Raw genomic sequence first — 17,116 nt, forward strand, 5'->3', positions numbered from 1 at the left:
TGGCAAGGACAAAACAAACTACAAAGAAGAATCCAAAGACCAATGAGGTGCACAGAAGACAGAAGATGCATGCAAATGGGCAACCAGAAGAGCTAGCTGACCCCGAACGTACAAAGATAGACATGTTCGATGAGCATCCCGTTGTGGGAAGGGGAGGACATCTCAGTGAATCATAGGGTGGGCGGAAAGACGTTGCCAGGGCGGATAGGCGTGATGCCATCCGGTCCAGGTCGCCAAAATGTGGCCGACAAGTCACTGCCCAGGGGAATGGGTGTCATGCCTTTTGATCAACTCAACAATGATGAGCGAAGCACTGATGATAAAGATTATGTTCCGGATGAAGATGCCCCGAGCCACCTCCCATGTGCCGTCGCAAGTCAAAAATCTACAAGAAGCCACAAAGAGCACGGCCACAAGGAGCTCAGAGGCCCCCACAATGCCGGCCTCAAAGAGCACAACGCTTTTGTAAAGCGTTTACTAAAACCTGGCATTACCAGAAGACAGCAGACCTGCTTATCCAGAAAGCACCAGTAGCACAGACATGTAAGGAGGTTCTACAAAGCTACAGCACAAAGCTTCATGTCTACAATTTCCCTCGAATCAATTCAAGAGGCCGCAGAGGCTTATTTGGTCGGTCTCTTTGAGGAACGTTCTTATGTGATGTCCATGCCAAGCGTGTAACAATCATGGCCAAGGACATGCAAGTAGCACGTCGCCTAAGGCATGAGTGATACTTTCTGGCATCATAACCTTTTTTTGTAACTAATTGTTGTATTGGAAACAAGTTTGCTTTGGAACCCTTGTACTGGATTTAAGTTTTCTTGGGAACTCAATCTATTTACACTTTGTGATAAATACAATCACGTCTCTTTTTGTCGCTCTATGTAAACTTAATGTCTCCATTTGCCTACATTTCTTTTGTTAAATGATTGAAGGCGAGATGATAATCAACTGTACAAAGGTCCTCCAAATGGCCTGCATATCTTAGATGATGGCAACTAAGGCTAAAAAAATTTCTTGACTAGCTTGAAATTGTCCATTAGGTACAAATGTTGCCCTGCATTTGCCAGAATATGGCTATTTGGGTGAAATTGGATGTGTCCACAAGGCAGCGAGGATTGGCCAAATAGAAGATCATGGAATTTGAAAAAGATCATGGACAAGAGAGATAAATTTCATTTAAAAAACGTATACATCGGCTTAACTATCTTTTGATAGAAGGTGCGTTGCGATCTCTCTACGACGTTCTACAGCATTGGGTAGGATGGATGTAAGCACAGAGGCAGCTATAGCTTGGGAATTGTCAACCCCTAGGGCTTGACTAAGTGCTATGCGTGTCATGACCTTGCCTCGAAAATCAATGCCAAAAGTGAAAATTGCAAGTGATTTTTTCACCAAAATAATTACATGGGCTGTTTGAGGAATGGTGGCTGGTGGCTAAGCATAGGAGTTTACTTGCGGCCTTAAACACCCACCAAACAAAATGGCCATTGGGAGAGAAATCCTTGTGTATAATTAACACATCTTGCATTGGTAGTTTGCCAATGTAGTGTGCAAGGGCTGCGTGAGTCCCAAACACCATGTGCTCCCTGCCCTTCTGGCTAGCAAACAGGTCCATGTCCACAACATCCTACAAAAATGGAATTAATCAAAAGCAAAGAAGAAAGGTAGAATTATCAACGTACAAGATGCTTAGTATTACCTCTTTTTGCTTATCCTCATCATCCATAGTTGGTGTGGCTTCAAGGTTGATAGAAGATTTGCTCTCATTAACTTTGCGGAGGCTCTGTGTCATAATAATCAATATCTAATTCTCCTAAATGATTTTCTCATATTAAACTGATCATTTAATGTGGGGAAGTGCCAAGGGAGAAAAAGCTAGAATATTGGTTAAGTTAGCAGACCGGCCACAGTAGGGATCCAAAGGAGGGAAAATAGGGATCCAAAGGGGGGGCCATCTGCAAAAGAGCCATGTGAAACAACGGGCTAAAAAGACCCTAAGGTTCAGCCCATTAAGACTTCCAAAATGCTAAGGTTCCAAAATTCAAAGGTTGTGTCCAAAGGTCAACCTTAGGGAAAATTGGATGCTTAGTGTGTGCCCAAAAAGTCTTTCTACATCCCTACATGGGAGGGGGCGAGCCCCAAAGCTAGGGGATGAGAGAGAAATCCACACACACACACACAGGCTCCCTTTACACAAAGGGAATGAGGGACACATGTCAGCTCCCTAGGCCAGATGCCCACAAGGTATGCCCAATTCCTATTGGAAGACCCTTGAAGTGGACCAATGAGAATTAGGCTAGAGTAAATCTAGTTTAATTAATTTAAAAACATTTAATAAAAGAAACCAATAAGAATTAAGTGTCCTAGAAGACTATTGGGCAGTCTCCCAAGGGGTCCAATGAGCATTCAGGAGCCCCATGGCTTGCCTGATTCCTATTGGCCAGGAGGCAAAGGGGTCCAATGAGAGTTTAGTTTAATTATTTAATTATCTAAAGCTCTCACAAAAGGGGAAAGGGGGACACATGTCAGAAGGCTATCACTTATGCTGCTTAATCCCTATTGGCTTGACCTGGGGAGGTCCAATGAGGCAAAAGCCAGACTAACTTAGCAGCTAGGGCTCGCCCAAGAGAGAGAGGGGGCTGATTTTTGCTTGGCATTGACACACACACTCTCCCACTTGACCATGTGTAAAGGGAAAATACTCTATCTCCACCCAAGCACTCTTGTAATTCTCATTAGGAATCAACTCTAATGAAATGCTCACTATGTTCATGCTAATTTCCGCTACACATAAGATTTTAGGCCATTAAATGTTACACTCTGCAAACCACACGAGTCGGGACAGATAGAAGTTTGGTTGGCAACAACCTTAGCCTGTGTTGCAACAAACTCCTCGTCCATGACTTGACTCTACTCTGTAGCAAGAATATCACCTACCACTAGTGCAATTGTGTCAGCAATAGAGTCCCCCAATGGAAGCAGCTTGTCATATGTAGCTTCTTGTCTAGGATGAAGCGGAAACTCCATCTTGGTGCATATGAGGCTGACACTCATCTCGCCGGACACCAAAAGCCTTCTCCAAATCGTGAAAGAATAACTTCATCTTCTATAATTATGTTGTTGAGGCGGCCAATCTCCACTTCGGGAATTAGCAGCGGGGTCACAGCTCTCGGGGTCGGGCACCTCGAAGGTGCCAGCAATCTTCTCTCTCACTGCAATTGCCCCTTCTAAACCGTGGGGATGTTCGGCAGCTTGCAGTCTTAGCTCACTCTGGACATCTATAGGGACAGGCTTTGGATCTTTACGATCTAGTAGCACTCACCCGCTGCCAGATGCAGCATCTCCAGATGCGAGATCTCCTCCAAGGAGGGCTCCTCATTGACAAGGAAGAAGAGAGTGGCAATGTTGGACAGGAAAGATTGCCCAATTTTGCGCTTCTTGAAGGATTCTACAACTTCCTTTGTCACTTGGAGAAAGTGGTTCGCCTCTTTTGCAATCGCCTCAAAGCGGGCTAGTCTCTTTGAGAATGCAGTGTCGCCCTTGTGGATGTAGCAAAGCAGATCACATGGTAACCACAGCATGGCGTTGTCTTCAAAGTTCACAGCACACTTGAGTATATGCATACGCATATACTCTATAATATCGTGAAAATTGTCATTGCGGAGTTGCATGATTTTTTGTAAATCCACTGTGCGGGTGAAGAACTTTGAAGATCATTGCGTCCAGTATATTCGGTGTCCTCTAGGAGAAGAAGGAACCGCAAAAGGAGGGTGTATGGCTCTTCCAATGTTGTTGCTGCGTGGGCGGAGGATACGCTAGCATGTGCTGCCATGGCGATCGCTCTCTCTCTCTCTCTCTCTCTCTCTCTCTCTCTCTCTCTCTCTATGTGTGTGTGTTTTTTTCTCTGTCTCACTCTCAAGCGTTGATAGGAAGTCCCCCTCCACTTTATACCCCCCCCTCCCCTTCCCCCCTCCTGTATACCCCCCCCTCCCCTTCCCCCCTCCTGGTCCGCTGCAGAAAAAGATACCATCCCAAAGCTCTTTGAAATACATACAAACAGACATGGGTGCGCACACAAACACCCAAACAAAATCTAAAAAACTTAATCAATGACGGTGATACTATAATGACAAAGAACTTTTGAATTCCATTAAACAGAATGCTTTACAAGGTGGCACTAAAGCTGGTTACATTGATTTATTAGATCAACTTAAAGACAGTACTCCATTAACCCTCCACTCCTCTTGCACTTTCATGGCTGCCTCCATCCCGCCTACCTATCTGAAACAACAAAAAAGCTTTTAATAAGACTAACATTTGGTACATGTAAACAACATAAAAATTGAACTGACCTTTTGTCGATTGAGACAAAAGTAAGCATCTTTGATATCGTCGTAGTCCAAGATAATCAAGTATCTCGTATGTTGGTGAGATTCCACTGTTCTCTGGCTTGCACAGTCTCAGAAACACCATTTGACAAAGTAATGGGCATGTCAAATGTCACAAAATCACCTACACTGGATTGTAGGGGTATCCACTTTCCACTCTTACACATCCAACGCTCATAGTGGAAGCGTAGGTACAAAGTAGTGCTCACTTTCAGATATCGTATCCTGATACCTGAAGCCCCCTTGCAGTTGTATTTATCTCCTTGGTGCACTCCCTGAACCATTCCCCAATTATCTTCAAATACGAGTTTTAATGCTTCATACATAACATTCTTGCTACAAAACATAGTAGGTGTGACATTGAATGGCAATGTTTTGAACAAGTGTACAACAACACGCATGGGACAGCACCAACTGAGCCCTGCTAGAATGAAAGCCTTCCTTTAATGAAGAGCAAATATCGAAAAACATCTTCTCCTTTACAAAGAGGAGTGACCAAGCATCGAGTTGTGGCCATTCCAGGCTCAGTAATGAAGGTTTGTCAATAGCAACAATGATCTTATCATATCCATCCTTCGAAGCAGACACTACATACATATGTGAGTAGAAGAAGATTCTGCGTTGCAGCATCATCGAAGGTGGCTAGTTGGGAAGCATCATAGCTTCAATGTTGACATGAAGAGCATTGAAGGTTCTTATGAGGCTCTTGATTGGTTGTTCTTCAACAAATCCGTAACCAACAATGTTTTTCGATTTACAATTTATTGGGAAATCTCTTGAGCTTCCATTCCTCAAGCACATGGAACGCCAAAAGTACACGTGTTGAACAATGGCCACTGTGCTATTGACTCTATGGTTCTTGAAACCAAGAAGTCTCCCCTTCCAATGTTCGTCGAAGTTGCCATGGTTTCGAACTCGATGAGGCCCGATAGTTGCAGGTTGCATGAAGACTCAAGATCCTTTAGAAAACACTTACGACACGCATTCCCCATAAAAATCCCTAGTGTTATGCAAGAAAACCACCTCTATCTCATCCTTAGGCTTCCTTGAAGTGGAGAGGGTTGACATGGTAGCACCAAAAGAAGAGTTGTGGTTTAGAGAGAGAAGCATATTGCTTCAAAAATGAAGTGAGGAGGAGAAGTGGTTGAATGGAGAACAAGAGAAGAAGAAGTAGTTCAAATTGATAGTCTGGATAGAAGGGGGAGGCAGGTGGTGCAGCTAGGAAAGCTTTCATTTGTGTTGCAGCTATGGAGAGCTTGGAGGGAGGGGGAGAAGTAGTGGTTCAAAGGGATGGGGTAGATAAAAGGGGGAGACAGGTGGTGCAACTATGGAAATCTTCCATATGTGTTGTAGCTATGGAAAGCTTGGAGGGAAGGGGAGAAGGGAAGAGAGAGGAGAGAAGAGGTAGAATAAAAGGTACTGCCGAGAAATGAAGATGTTGGTCAAAGAAAATAGTTTTTTGACCATGTATTTGGTTAGGAGAGCTATTGGTGAGTGGAAATAAGATTTAAAGATTTGCAAAAAAATTGAAATTTTAGGGTTACTTTATAGACACCCATGAAAATGGAGATCCAGGTAGATCCAAGCGCCCACGACCACAATGGGCCCCACACCATCGACGGAGATGGCAACAGAGGATCCGCACCATCCTAGCTCGACATGCAAGACAACCAATCAGAGAGTTGACCATGGTAGATATTGATGAGATTCGACGACAACCGATGAGGGATCTCATATCATGATTTGTATCTCATTTGATCCATCTTTGTTTCAGCTTTGTATCAACTAACCCATTTTATTGGCCCTCACCCCATCACGCCTCCCCACCTACCTCGTTTCAGTTTCAGTTTCAGTCTCAAATCTTTCAATTTTTTGTACTTTTTGTACTCATACACTATCAGATTCACCAAGTGTAACTTTTGGCCTCTTGAAGACATTAATATAGCATTTCATTTCTCTCTAGTCTGGCTCCAAAGTGGAATGCCATAGCTGCATGAAGCAACAAGAAAACCAAGAAGTTGCCCACCACCTCCACCAATGTAAAGTACACAAGAAAGAGACCCAAACTGAGCATGTCCAGCATAGGTAATTGTGATAGGCAATACAAAAGCAAGCGAGCTCCTAGCCGCCCGCCCGCAACCCCCCCCCCCCCCCCCCCCCCCCCCCCGAAAAAAGATCACCAGGTCCTATGACGCGTGCAATCCATGACAACCATAGATCGCATTGGCACTTACCATCTGCAGCTGCCATGGATGCAATTTTAAACATTAGCACGAGACTTTGTGAACAGGTCGGAAACACAAGCAGGCCAAATAAGCACCAATATCTTTCCATTGTATATGTTATAGATTAAAGATATAAACATATCCATGTAATTTCATACAAAAGCTAACTGCATTTCCTCTCCGAAAGAATATCACTATATGATAAAACATTTCCCTTCGGTGCCTTTAAATTCTTGTCTATTCCGTCTTCACTTTCTACTCTTATGTCTAGATCAAAAACATTAAAAAAGTTGCATCAAACATACAAGATTGTTTGGTCATCTGCCTTTGGAATCAAAAGATTTGCATCATGTTCACATACCTTGCCTTTTATCATATTTATTTCAATACCTATAATGCAACAAATAATGCTCAAATACTCATTTAAACTTTGACAGTATTCTCTCGTGCATTTTCCTTCTACATACCATCTTGCCTATTATGCGAACTGGAGTCAAATCTATCAACATACAATACAGCAGTAGACTTTCACGCATCAATTCAGCTACTTGGTACTCTCTTCTCTTGCCAATACTTCAATAATAGACTAATCTTGTTGTGCTTCGAAAACCGGAACATCCCTTGTTTTATGGAATCATTTTATCCTATTCATTTTTTTCTCTCACAAAGAGTACCTACAGTACCCTACCTATTGACATCAACATTACAGTGGGTCGCCTCTTTTTACCGACGTAGTGGATTTTTAACAACTAGTCCAGATTGTAACGGACTATGGACATCTAACCAAATAGTTGTCAGTCCCAAAGTTGAAACTTATGCTCCGAAGTCGACCATCAATACAACGTGATAAACAAAAATTTAATCAAACAATCTGATTGGTGAGCCTTGGATATTGAGCTTCTCAAAACACACACAAGTGAAAAAACCTTTGAATTGTTTGAAAAGTAAATCTTTTCAATAAGCTTGAGAGTTTAATGGTAACACTCAGAATTTAATGGTAACACCATGCAAGCCACATCCTGTACTTTGATTCATAATCCACAGGTGTAGTCTACCTGTAGCATGGTCTGTCTTCTCAGATCTCTTTTAGAAAGGAAGCAATCCACATGAATGTAAGGCCCTCAGGTAACATGTGTTTAGCTTGCCAGGACAGAAGTATTGGGGGGCCTAAACCACTCTTACTCCCTTTAAGGGTTTCCTTCAATGCTCTAGCTTGATGGAACTACGAACACCTTCACAACCACAGCAGAAGTATTGACCTCGCTCCCGTCTTCCAAACATCACGCAATTGTCATTTTAATCGGCGACAAACGCCTTAGGAATGACGATGGAAGCACCTCCAAATTTGACTCAAAATAGCCACAGGCCTTCAGCACCAGAGAAAGAACAAGAATCCCATTGATATTCATTTGCTGCACGATAGACTTATGATTATGATGCAGATCTACTCATCAATCTCTTCTACTTACAAAGCAAAGCTTTACATGGCTGTTAAAGCCTCACTGGAAGCACCATTCCCTCAATGTGGCCCTTCCCCATCTGTCGTTCTACTTCCAAAATCACTCTGTATGCACATGATCGAGATTCAGAAAAGGGTCAAAAAAACTCAAAATCTTCTTTGTTTTCACAAGGCATTGTCTAAAATATACCTTTCGGGTATTGCTTTCAGCTGCTTAGCTATACATAGCACCAGCTCGTCTGCATTGAGGTTATCCGAACATCCAGGACGAAACTTGCCACCTAGTAAGTTGCTTGCAAGAGCAGTGGAATGCTGTAGTTTGTCGAGCCCTATTTGTAAATAACCTACCTTTGTCTGGCCCATGAAACATGAGCGTTGGATTGCAGTCTCCTTTAATAGACACCCTACTATGACATAGATAATCAATGCAGCTTCATCAGAGAACCTCTCTACATCTCGGCTCTCTACATCTTGGGCATACTCAATATCTTGTTGGAGCTTACTAGGAGCTGTGAACTCAGCAGCAGCCCCATCAGGTCCATCCTCTAGTATCTCCATCTCTACCTTTACTGCATGCTGATTACATGCACTTGGTCTATCGACTTCTGGGGTCAAAGTTGGCAGAAGTGGGTTCGCTTTGGCTTCTGCTGAATAAATCTTCATACTAGAAGGCTCTGTCTCATTGCTTGCTTGTACAAATGTCTGCTCTCCTGCCATTTCCAGTCTATGCCCAGAGGAGGAATCATAGAGTTCCCAGACAACACTTTGCAAAGCAGCACTCACATTCAAGGCACCATCAATCTCTGCATTTACTCTCTCAGCTCTCTTGCCTTTCTTGCTTAAGTTATGAATCTCACTTGCCTCCTGCATTTTGATGCTGCTGATTTGACACTTTATTTTTGCTTTGTCAGTTGTACTATTGATCATTTGAATTGCCTCCTTCACATGCCCTGGGAAATTGTCAAAAACATAGATGCAGTGCATTGAGTCGATTAAAAGTCGTTTAAGCTCATCAATGCGATGCTGCTTCCTGAAGGATGGCAATGCAGCTCCTTTACCTAGGAGAGTGCATACCTTTAATAAGTCCGCAACATCCAGTTTCTCTATCTGAATGTATGCTGCTGAGAATTCTCTCTCAAGAGCCAATTTCTCTGCAGGCAGAGATTTGAGTAGTTGAGCAAGACCACCATCATTTCCAAGCAAAAGTCTGGCTGACAAACTGATAACATGCAAGGCTCCTTCAAGAGATGTAGGTAAAGGATCATCTTCCCTTAACTGACTCATAAGTTTCTCGAACTCCTTCTCGATGGCATCCACTGTCTTTGAATGTGTTTTATATCTAAAAGATAAAGGAGGAATTTCATTGCTTTCCATTATCAACAGCTTGCCCACCTCCACAACAATACAAGTGGGAAAATTCCTGACACAAGCAAAAGCTTTATGAGCAGCTGCCATAGCACATGAAGGCATTGTCGGAATAAAGGTGACATTAGGGTTAGCAGATCCAAGAGTATGACGATATGAACTCGGACTTCGAACAACTGATGCCATCTTTGACAGCACTTCTGGTAGCCCTCCAGAAGAAGAAGGTAACTCGATCTTTGTGAAAGCTTTCTTGATTTCACGTTCAAGAATGTACCTATGCTTGGTTGTTAATTGCCTTTCATTTAATGCGAAGAACAAAGTCTTAAGGGCATGCTTACTCAGACTAGGCAAGATATCAGGGACATGCTTTATGGCTTCTAGGTCAGGCATTCCCTGTACCCTGCTTAAGGGAGGTTCATGCGATCGATCAACAATACCAGAATTCAGGTGACAGTCATTCCTTGAACTATGCGCGTATAATGTCGCAATTGAAGTCTCAATAAGCAAACTAATAGCAGAAAATTCCTGAAAAATGTTGAATAAAATAAACATCAAGATATTGTGTGCCACAGTAGAATCCCAGAAAAACCCAGACAGCTTACATCTGTCTTTTATAACCTCAAATAGTTTCCAGTGAATACAAGCCGAAACCAGCAACAATTGCAGAACCCAAAAAAGAACGCTTTTTTGATGAGTAAAACAGCTAATAAATCAACTTTAGTACTGACCACTTTGCCCACCTTGGACAGACAACTAAAGGCTATTGTGTGAGCACATTCAAGACTGAAAAAAAACAAAAAACACTGTCCATGAGAGAAGTCTGTCCAATTTGCAGTAGTGAAAAAAAATAAAACCATGATGATTGCCAGAAAAATGACAGATTGCTATCTGCTTTTTGGACTGCAATCCTTCACAATCTGGGGCTATTGTGGGAACTGCACTTCTTCAGCTGCATAGAGTCTGCCAAAGTTTCTGTCAAAAGTGGGCAGGGGATTTGGCAGAAAACTAACACTAAATCAGGAGACTGTCGGCAAAACGCTGAGTGAAGAGCAGAGAGAGAGATCGTGCATGGAACTGCTGGCTGTCACTGCTCTCTACAAGAGGGGCTGGGGCCCAGGAGTGTGTATAAATGTGTGCAGCCCCATAGGGCTACTTATCCCTACAAGAGGGGCTGGGGCCAGGGGGGGTATATAAATGTGTGCAGCCCCATAGGGCTACTTACCCCTACAAGAGGGGCTGGGTCCCGGGGGGGTATATAAATGTGTGCAGCCCCAAAGGGCTGCTTACCCCTAGAATCCCATGGCCCAATTAAATCTGACAACCCTCAAACTCTATATCAGTCATGCCCAGAAAAATAAGCCGGCATAACAGCCGGCATCAATACGACTCCAAGCATGACCTCAAATGGGATGAACCACCTCACACAAGGTCCATTGCAGCCTGAATGGGTCTACATTCTGAAAGGGACGAGCATTGGATTGTTTCCAAATGCTAAACCCTACTGCGCTCAATGACTAGGACCCTAACCAAACGCTCTATAGAGGCAAACAGATATGGGAGATGTGCTAAAGGCGAATTAACTCTTAACACTCCCTCTCAGCTCCTGAATGGAGAAATAAGCCCAGGGAGCTATAGTGAGGCACAAGTAAAACTTAGGAAGAGGCTTTGTAAAAAGCGAATAGAATTGGCTCTATGGCTGGGAGGTGAGCCTGATGTCCACTACGTGTGTCTAGATGTGAGTTTGTTGGCTTGTGTCATGTCATGTGTGCACGATGGATGCGGCGAGGGACTAACATTGGTATCAGAGCCTGGTTCCTGCTCATATGCACGACATGGCGACATGCACGAAACCACTAGAGCTCATGGGGCCGTGATGGCCCAACCTGACAGGCTTTCCCAACTCTTGTATAGGGTGGTATGGGACGCTACTAGCGAGAGAGGATGGCAAGGAGGGCAGTGCGTTTTTTTTTTCCACGGATTCTCGTGTGTGGAATGTTGATTGCCAGTCGTAGTCACATGGATGCTTGGTATGTTCTTGTCTTGCCTCTCTGTTGCCAATGATTGCATGAGGGTGTCCCCGAGAGTTGCCACTCTGAGGACATGGCAGCCCCTCCGTATGCAATCTGTGAGAGGTCTTCTCGTACATGGGGCATGTCTTATTGATACTCATGGCAGAGAGGAGATTTCTTTGGAATACAGTGTTGGGAGCAATCCCACTCGTTTGGATGGTATCCGTGGTGGCCATGGTAGGTGAGGCACTCAGCATACAATTTAAATCGTGTGAATTTTGAGAACCCTGCGACACACCATGACTGCCATGAGGGCATCCTGTAGGCTGCCGCATACGCAGGGGGGGGCGCCCCGTCAGCTGGGCGCTTGCCCTATGGTGAGGGCAGGCCGGCCAAAACGCCAGCATGAGACTGTGCGCAGGGTGGTGGGCTAAGGCGATCTGTAGCGGCGGTTAGCTAGGGCGGTGGCCGGAGGACCACACTACATAGGGTAGCAGACAGCGAGTGAGGTTGGCACCCACAGAGGCGGCATAGCCAAGAGGCGCTCGAAACAATCCGTAATGGCCAATGCTCAAAATTTTCTTCGCATTATTGTGGTCTATTTCGGATCACAAAGAAGATAAGTGGGGTTTATTATAAGTTACACCTGCCTCCGAGCATTGCTGTTCATCCCATGTTCCACGTGAGCCGTTTGAAAGAACGGTTGGGGTAGGATGACTTCGTAATCCTCCTAAGTAAGTCCCGAACTTAGAAGACACCACCCGTTATATTCCACTTGAACCTAAATCAGTTCTCGATCAAAGGGTCCGCAAGTCTTGCAAGTCCTCGTACCCCGAATATTTGATCAAGTGGAAGCATCATCCCGAGTCCCAAGCCACTTGGGAGTCAGTTAGATCCCTAAGGAATCGTTTCCCCGGTTTTATAACCGAGGATATTGCCGAGGACAACAAATAAAAATAAGGGGGGAAGTGTTACGTCCCCAGGACGCCTGCAGTTTTGTTCGGCCAGTGAGAGGTATGAAGTCCCATTTGTGAGACATCTTGTGTGATCACCACACTTGGACTCTTGGCCCTTGGCAGCTCTGCCCGCACACCCATATTGGTGTGGGTTTGGTGGTATGGGACACTGGCCCTTGTGGCAGAGGCTAGCCCACTTGACTGCAGGCTCCAAGGATAGGGGGTGAGCCCGTATTGGCTCTATGGTTGGGAGGTGAGCCTGATGTCCGCTCACTACGTGTTGTCTAGGTGTGAGTTTGGCTTGTGTCATGTCAAGTGCGTTGGATGGATGCGCAAGGGACTAGCAGGTGTGGAAGCACTTGCTGCTTCGGATTCCAGAAAGAAGACTGAGAGACGTTATAACTTATTACAATTGTGGAAGCGTGGTCATTTGTCTAGAGATTGCAGATCCAAAGGCAAAGACGAAGGCTCTACAAAGGACAAAGGCAAAGGCAAGCATAATGAGGAAAGATGTGATAGTGACTTAGGGAAGGAAAGTAAGGAATCTGCTGTTGTGATGGAGACTACACTCGCAAGGACCCCCGCCTTCTAGTCAAGTAGAGACCGTTGCCACCAGAAATGAAATGAAATGAAATGTTATATTAACGTCTTCAAAAGGCCAAAATGACCTATGAGACCAATCAGTTACAAAATAGTGAATCTAATACCATGTCTGGGTACAAAAGAACTAGAAAAGAACTAGAAGTGGAACAAAATACTACTACTACTACTACAATCTAAAACTACGTGGGTGTAGCAGCTGATACAATAGGTACCCGGTAAACTGGATGTAACAGTGTGTGAAACAAAGATGGAAGAAATGGTGAGGATCCATCCTCATCTGCACTCTGGATGTCGAGAGAGTATGGCTCGAATCTTCTGTTGTAGTCTCCGTCGATGCTGTGTAGCTCCTCTCCTCAGTCGCGGTCGTCTGTATCTCTGTAGCTCCAATGCTCGGTCGATGAGAGTGCCAGTAGTGGTCGAATGAGTGTGGGACGAGCTCTGCAGTGGTGGCTGCTCCTCTGGCTGTCCCATATCTAGTGAAAAGAAATCTGTAATGTGTCTCTGGGACTGCCTCTCTCTAGCTCTCCCCAGTAAAATGTCTCTATACCTGTGTAACTCAAGTAGATATAGTCCAAGACATCTCTGATCCTCATAACTCATGACCCTAGATAGAGGACCAAAACCCTCTCTGAATAAGCAGTGGAAACGCCCCCGTATCTCATAGAACATTGTGCAATGACATATGTAGTGCAACTCTGTCTCTGGCTCTCTCTGGCATAATCGGCATATCCTGCTGTCTGCTGGTATCCCTCTGAATCTACCGGTCTCAATCTCGAGCTGATGTGAGGATGTGCGTATCTGACCAATGGCACAACGCAAACCATGAGACATATGTGTGTCCATGTAGCTGGGTCGAATCACAAACCCATCTCCTGTGAGGTGGAGAAGATGCTCTCTATAGAAAGCCATCTTTGTGCTCAACTCCTGAGGCGGCTCTATCCATGTCCTCCTGGTGTCGAGCTGGATCAGGTCCTGACGAATGAGTCTAGTGATCTCCACCCGTGTAAGAGACAGCGAGGGTGCCTGAAGAGAATACTGGAAAGGGGGCAACCTGTCCATGGTGAAGCCATGCGTCTGAAACCATGAAGTCATCTGTGCATACCAGCATGAAGTGTCCCCCTGTAGAGCTAACTGTCTGGAAGACTCAAGGGCCAATCTAGCATATCTGTCTCTAGTAGTATCCCATAGGCTGTGCACAAAGGACACTGATATGGTAAGCGCCTCAATCTCCATGGGGGGGGCAGCTAGCTCTGCTCGAATGATCGCGTGAGGTACGGAGGCCTTGGCTCTAATCAATCGGGAGATCATAGATACCAAGGGCCTCTCCATACCTCTCCAACCATCCTGGCCTACAGAAGGTCCCCATACCTGTACCCCATACATCATAGCTGAGGCTACTAAAGTATCAAAGAGCCATAACTTTGTCCGAGGTTCCTGGAACTGAACCTGCGAACACATCCTCTCCAAGCCTCCCAAGGCCGCATAAGCTCTGGTCAGTCTAGTCTTTGCTGCTCTCCCCAAAGAAAACCTCGGCCCAGTGAAGACTATCCCAAGGTAAGTGTATGCATCTGTATACTCCACAATCTCTTGACCATACGTGAAGGTCGGTGCCGATCTCCTGATCCACTGCGGTGTGGTGTTAAACACCATGACCTTGGTTTTACCAAGGTTTACAGACAATCCACTATCCTCTGCAAAACTGTGTAATGCATCCAATTGTCGCTGCATACCCTCTGGTGAGTCAGAGATCAAGACAATATCATCAGCATATAACAACAATGGGATCCACGTCCCTGCCAGCTGGGCACCTCTATCACCCTCTCTGTCAATGTAATCAGACACCTCATCAACATACATACCAAATAGAGTAGGAGACAATGGGCAACCCTGTTTCACCCCGATAGTGGAGTGAACTAAGTCAGATATCCCCTCTGGGGTGCGTACATGTCCCATCACTGATCTGTATAAAGCCATAATCCCCCAAATCAACACTGTGGGCACCCCCATCTCCTGCAGTCTGCGCATCAGTCGAGCTCTCGGTACCATGTCAAATGCTTTGCGGAAATCCACAAAGCTACAATAAATCCGTCTCCCATGTGACCTGCCCTCCTCAATGATAGCTCTGAGTGTCAGAATATGGTCAAGAGTGGAGAAACCCCTCCTGAAACCTGCCTGTCCCTTTGCCCGTACACCCTCACCCTCTGCCCAGTTACTCAACTGCTGCTCAATAATGGATGCATACAATCGTGCCAGTGTGTGTCCAACCATAATAGTGCGGTAATTTCCAGGCTCTGTAGGATCACCTGCCTTGAATATAGGCACAATAGTAGACAACCTCCAAGTCTCAGGTAATCCCTCACACATGGCACGATTGAACAACACTGCAAGAACCTCCATCAGCATATCCCTAGCATGTATAAAGTGCTCCGCTACTAGACCGTCATGATCGTAAGCCCTCCTGGTCCTCATCCTGTCAATGGCTCTCTTTACCATCTCAGTGGTAAAGAAGGTGCTCGTAGGTGGACATGGCTCTGTAGGATCTGGAAGGGGATCCTGCCCAGGAACCGTATATAACGATGTCGCATACTGGCCCCACACATCAGGAGAAGTAATCACTGGGGGAGGGGAGTGCTCATGGAAGAGTCGCCATGCCTCGCCTGAGTCTCTACTCAAGAACAACTGATACAAGTCTCGCTCCATCTGGGCCAGGTAAGCTCGTTTCTTCTTTCGCACAAGGCGCCGGAAAGCAATCCGCGACTGTCTGTAGGTGATGACTCCTAAATGAAGATCCCTCTGAAGCTGGGCTCTCATCTCTCTGCACTCCTCATCATACCAACTATTCTGGGGCATGCTCCCAGAATGTCGCCTCCGATCCGGTTGAGTGTGTGGGTATGCCTCTGATGCAGAGAGGGGCAAGCAGTGCTCCCTATAAATAATTTGGACCCTTGTGTTGGAATTCAAGTTACCGGTGTTTGAATCCGTGGGTCGGAGTTCAAGGCACTTGCATCTAGCAGGGAACCAATCAGACGCATCTAAATTTTAAAACACTATGGATGAGTGCACCAATCCATTGTTGTTGGCCGGATTATGGACAAGATGTCACGATTGTGACTATGTTAACAATATTACATCTATTAAATCTTGATCATGAGTTTAAGTAATTAATGAAGGATTAGCAACTAGAATCCTTACAGTGGTATCATAGCAAATTTTTTTCCCCGGACCCAAAGGTTGTGAGCCTCTCACCCTCGCCGCTACCCTCGCCGCTACCCTCTCCCCCCCCTCTCCCGGAGTTGCATGGAAGCAGAAGAAAGATGGTACATACGACCATATGAGGCAGCTTGAATTTTATCACTCCAATTCTATATAGAAGACAAAAGAGAGATGTGTATGTGTGCGGCGTACCCGGAGAACCCTGCGTATCCCTTCATCGGATTGCACTCCTTCGCACCCGTGTGCTCGCACCCTTTCCTGCGAGCAGCCATGCCTCTTCTTCCGTGAGCACCCCTTCCCAGGCACCCCTTCCTCTTGGTGGTACCCCTTGGTCACAGCCTCGCCGCCTCGCGTGCCCTTCATGTGAACGGACACCATCCCTTGCTCCTGGCTGCACTCAATCGCTGGCACCCTTTCGCCCCAAGGGTCGCATCCTTCTGGCCCTTCATGCGCAATCTCCCAAGCGGCAACGTTCAGAAAACCCTTTACGCTGGCTGAATTGCATGCTGGCTGGCTGAATTTCCACGTGCTGGCTGCTGCCCCTTTCTAAAAACCTGTTTTGACGTTTCAGCCTGTTTTGACATTTCAGCCCATCAGCGCTAACTTATTGAAACATTAAAAAAAAAACAGCCCAAAGTTTGTATGCTTAAGTGGCCGCCCAAATTGGCTGGCCTACCCCAAAATTTACCCAATTTTTTAAAAGCCCATGTGAACTCACTCACTTGATCATATAAACCCCCAAATAAACTAACTTTAAAGAAACCCACCCGATCAAAATGAACTCCAGCATTCGTTTACAGCCGGCGTCACCCTCTCTTCCACTCTCCCGCGCTGGCCTTGTGTGCACTTTGCGCACGCGAGCCTTTTTTCATAGCCGGTGACAAATTCCAAGCAC

At 45.4% G+C, this 17,116-nt stretch overlaps 1 protein-coding gene across 3 annotated transcripts in view; it reads right to left on the minus strand.

Moving 5' to 3' along the window:
- Positions 1 to 7,508: 7,508 nt before the first annotated feature.
- LOC147460751 (uncharacterized) overlaps positions 7,509 to 17,116 on the minus strand; it is a 46,145-nt gene continuing 36,537 nt past the window's right edge. For 2 of the 3 annotated variants that reach the window (XM_086508448.1, XM_086508450.1), the window contains exons 4-5: positions 8,266 to 9,965; positions 7,509 to 8,180 (exon numbers count right to left, since the gene is read on the minus strand). In XM_086508448.1, the coding sequence (XP_086364574.1) occupies positions 8,108 to 8,180; positions 8,266 to 9,965 (1,773 nt within the window). In that variant the 3' untranslated portion in view covers positions 7,509 to 8,107. The remainder of the gene's footprint in view (positions 8,181 to 8,265; positions 9,966 to 17,116) is intronic. The other variant, XM_086508449.1, reaches the window with a different exon arrangement.

This window comes from Adiantum capillus-veneris, chromosome 3 (genome assembly GCF_014529385.1).
Source record: "Adiantum capillus-veneris isolate H3 chromosome 3, ASM1452938v2, whole genome shotgun sequence".
NCBI lineage: Eukaryota > Viridiplantae > Streptophyta > Polypodiopsida > Polypodiales > Pteridaceae > Adiantum > Adiantum capillus-veneris.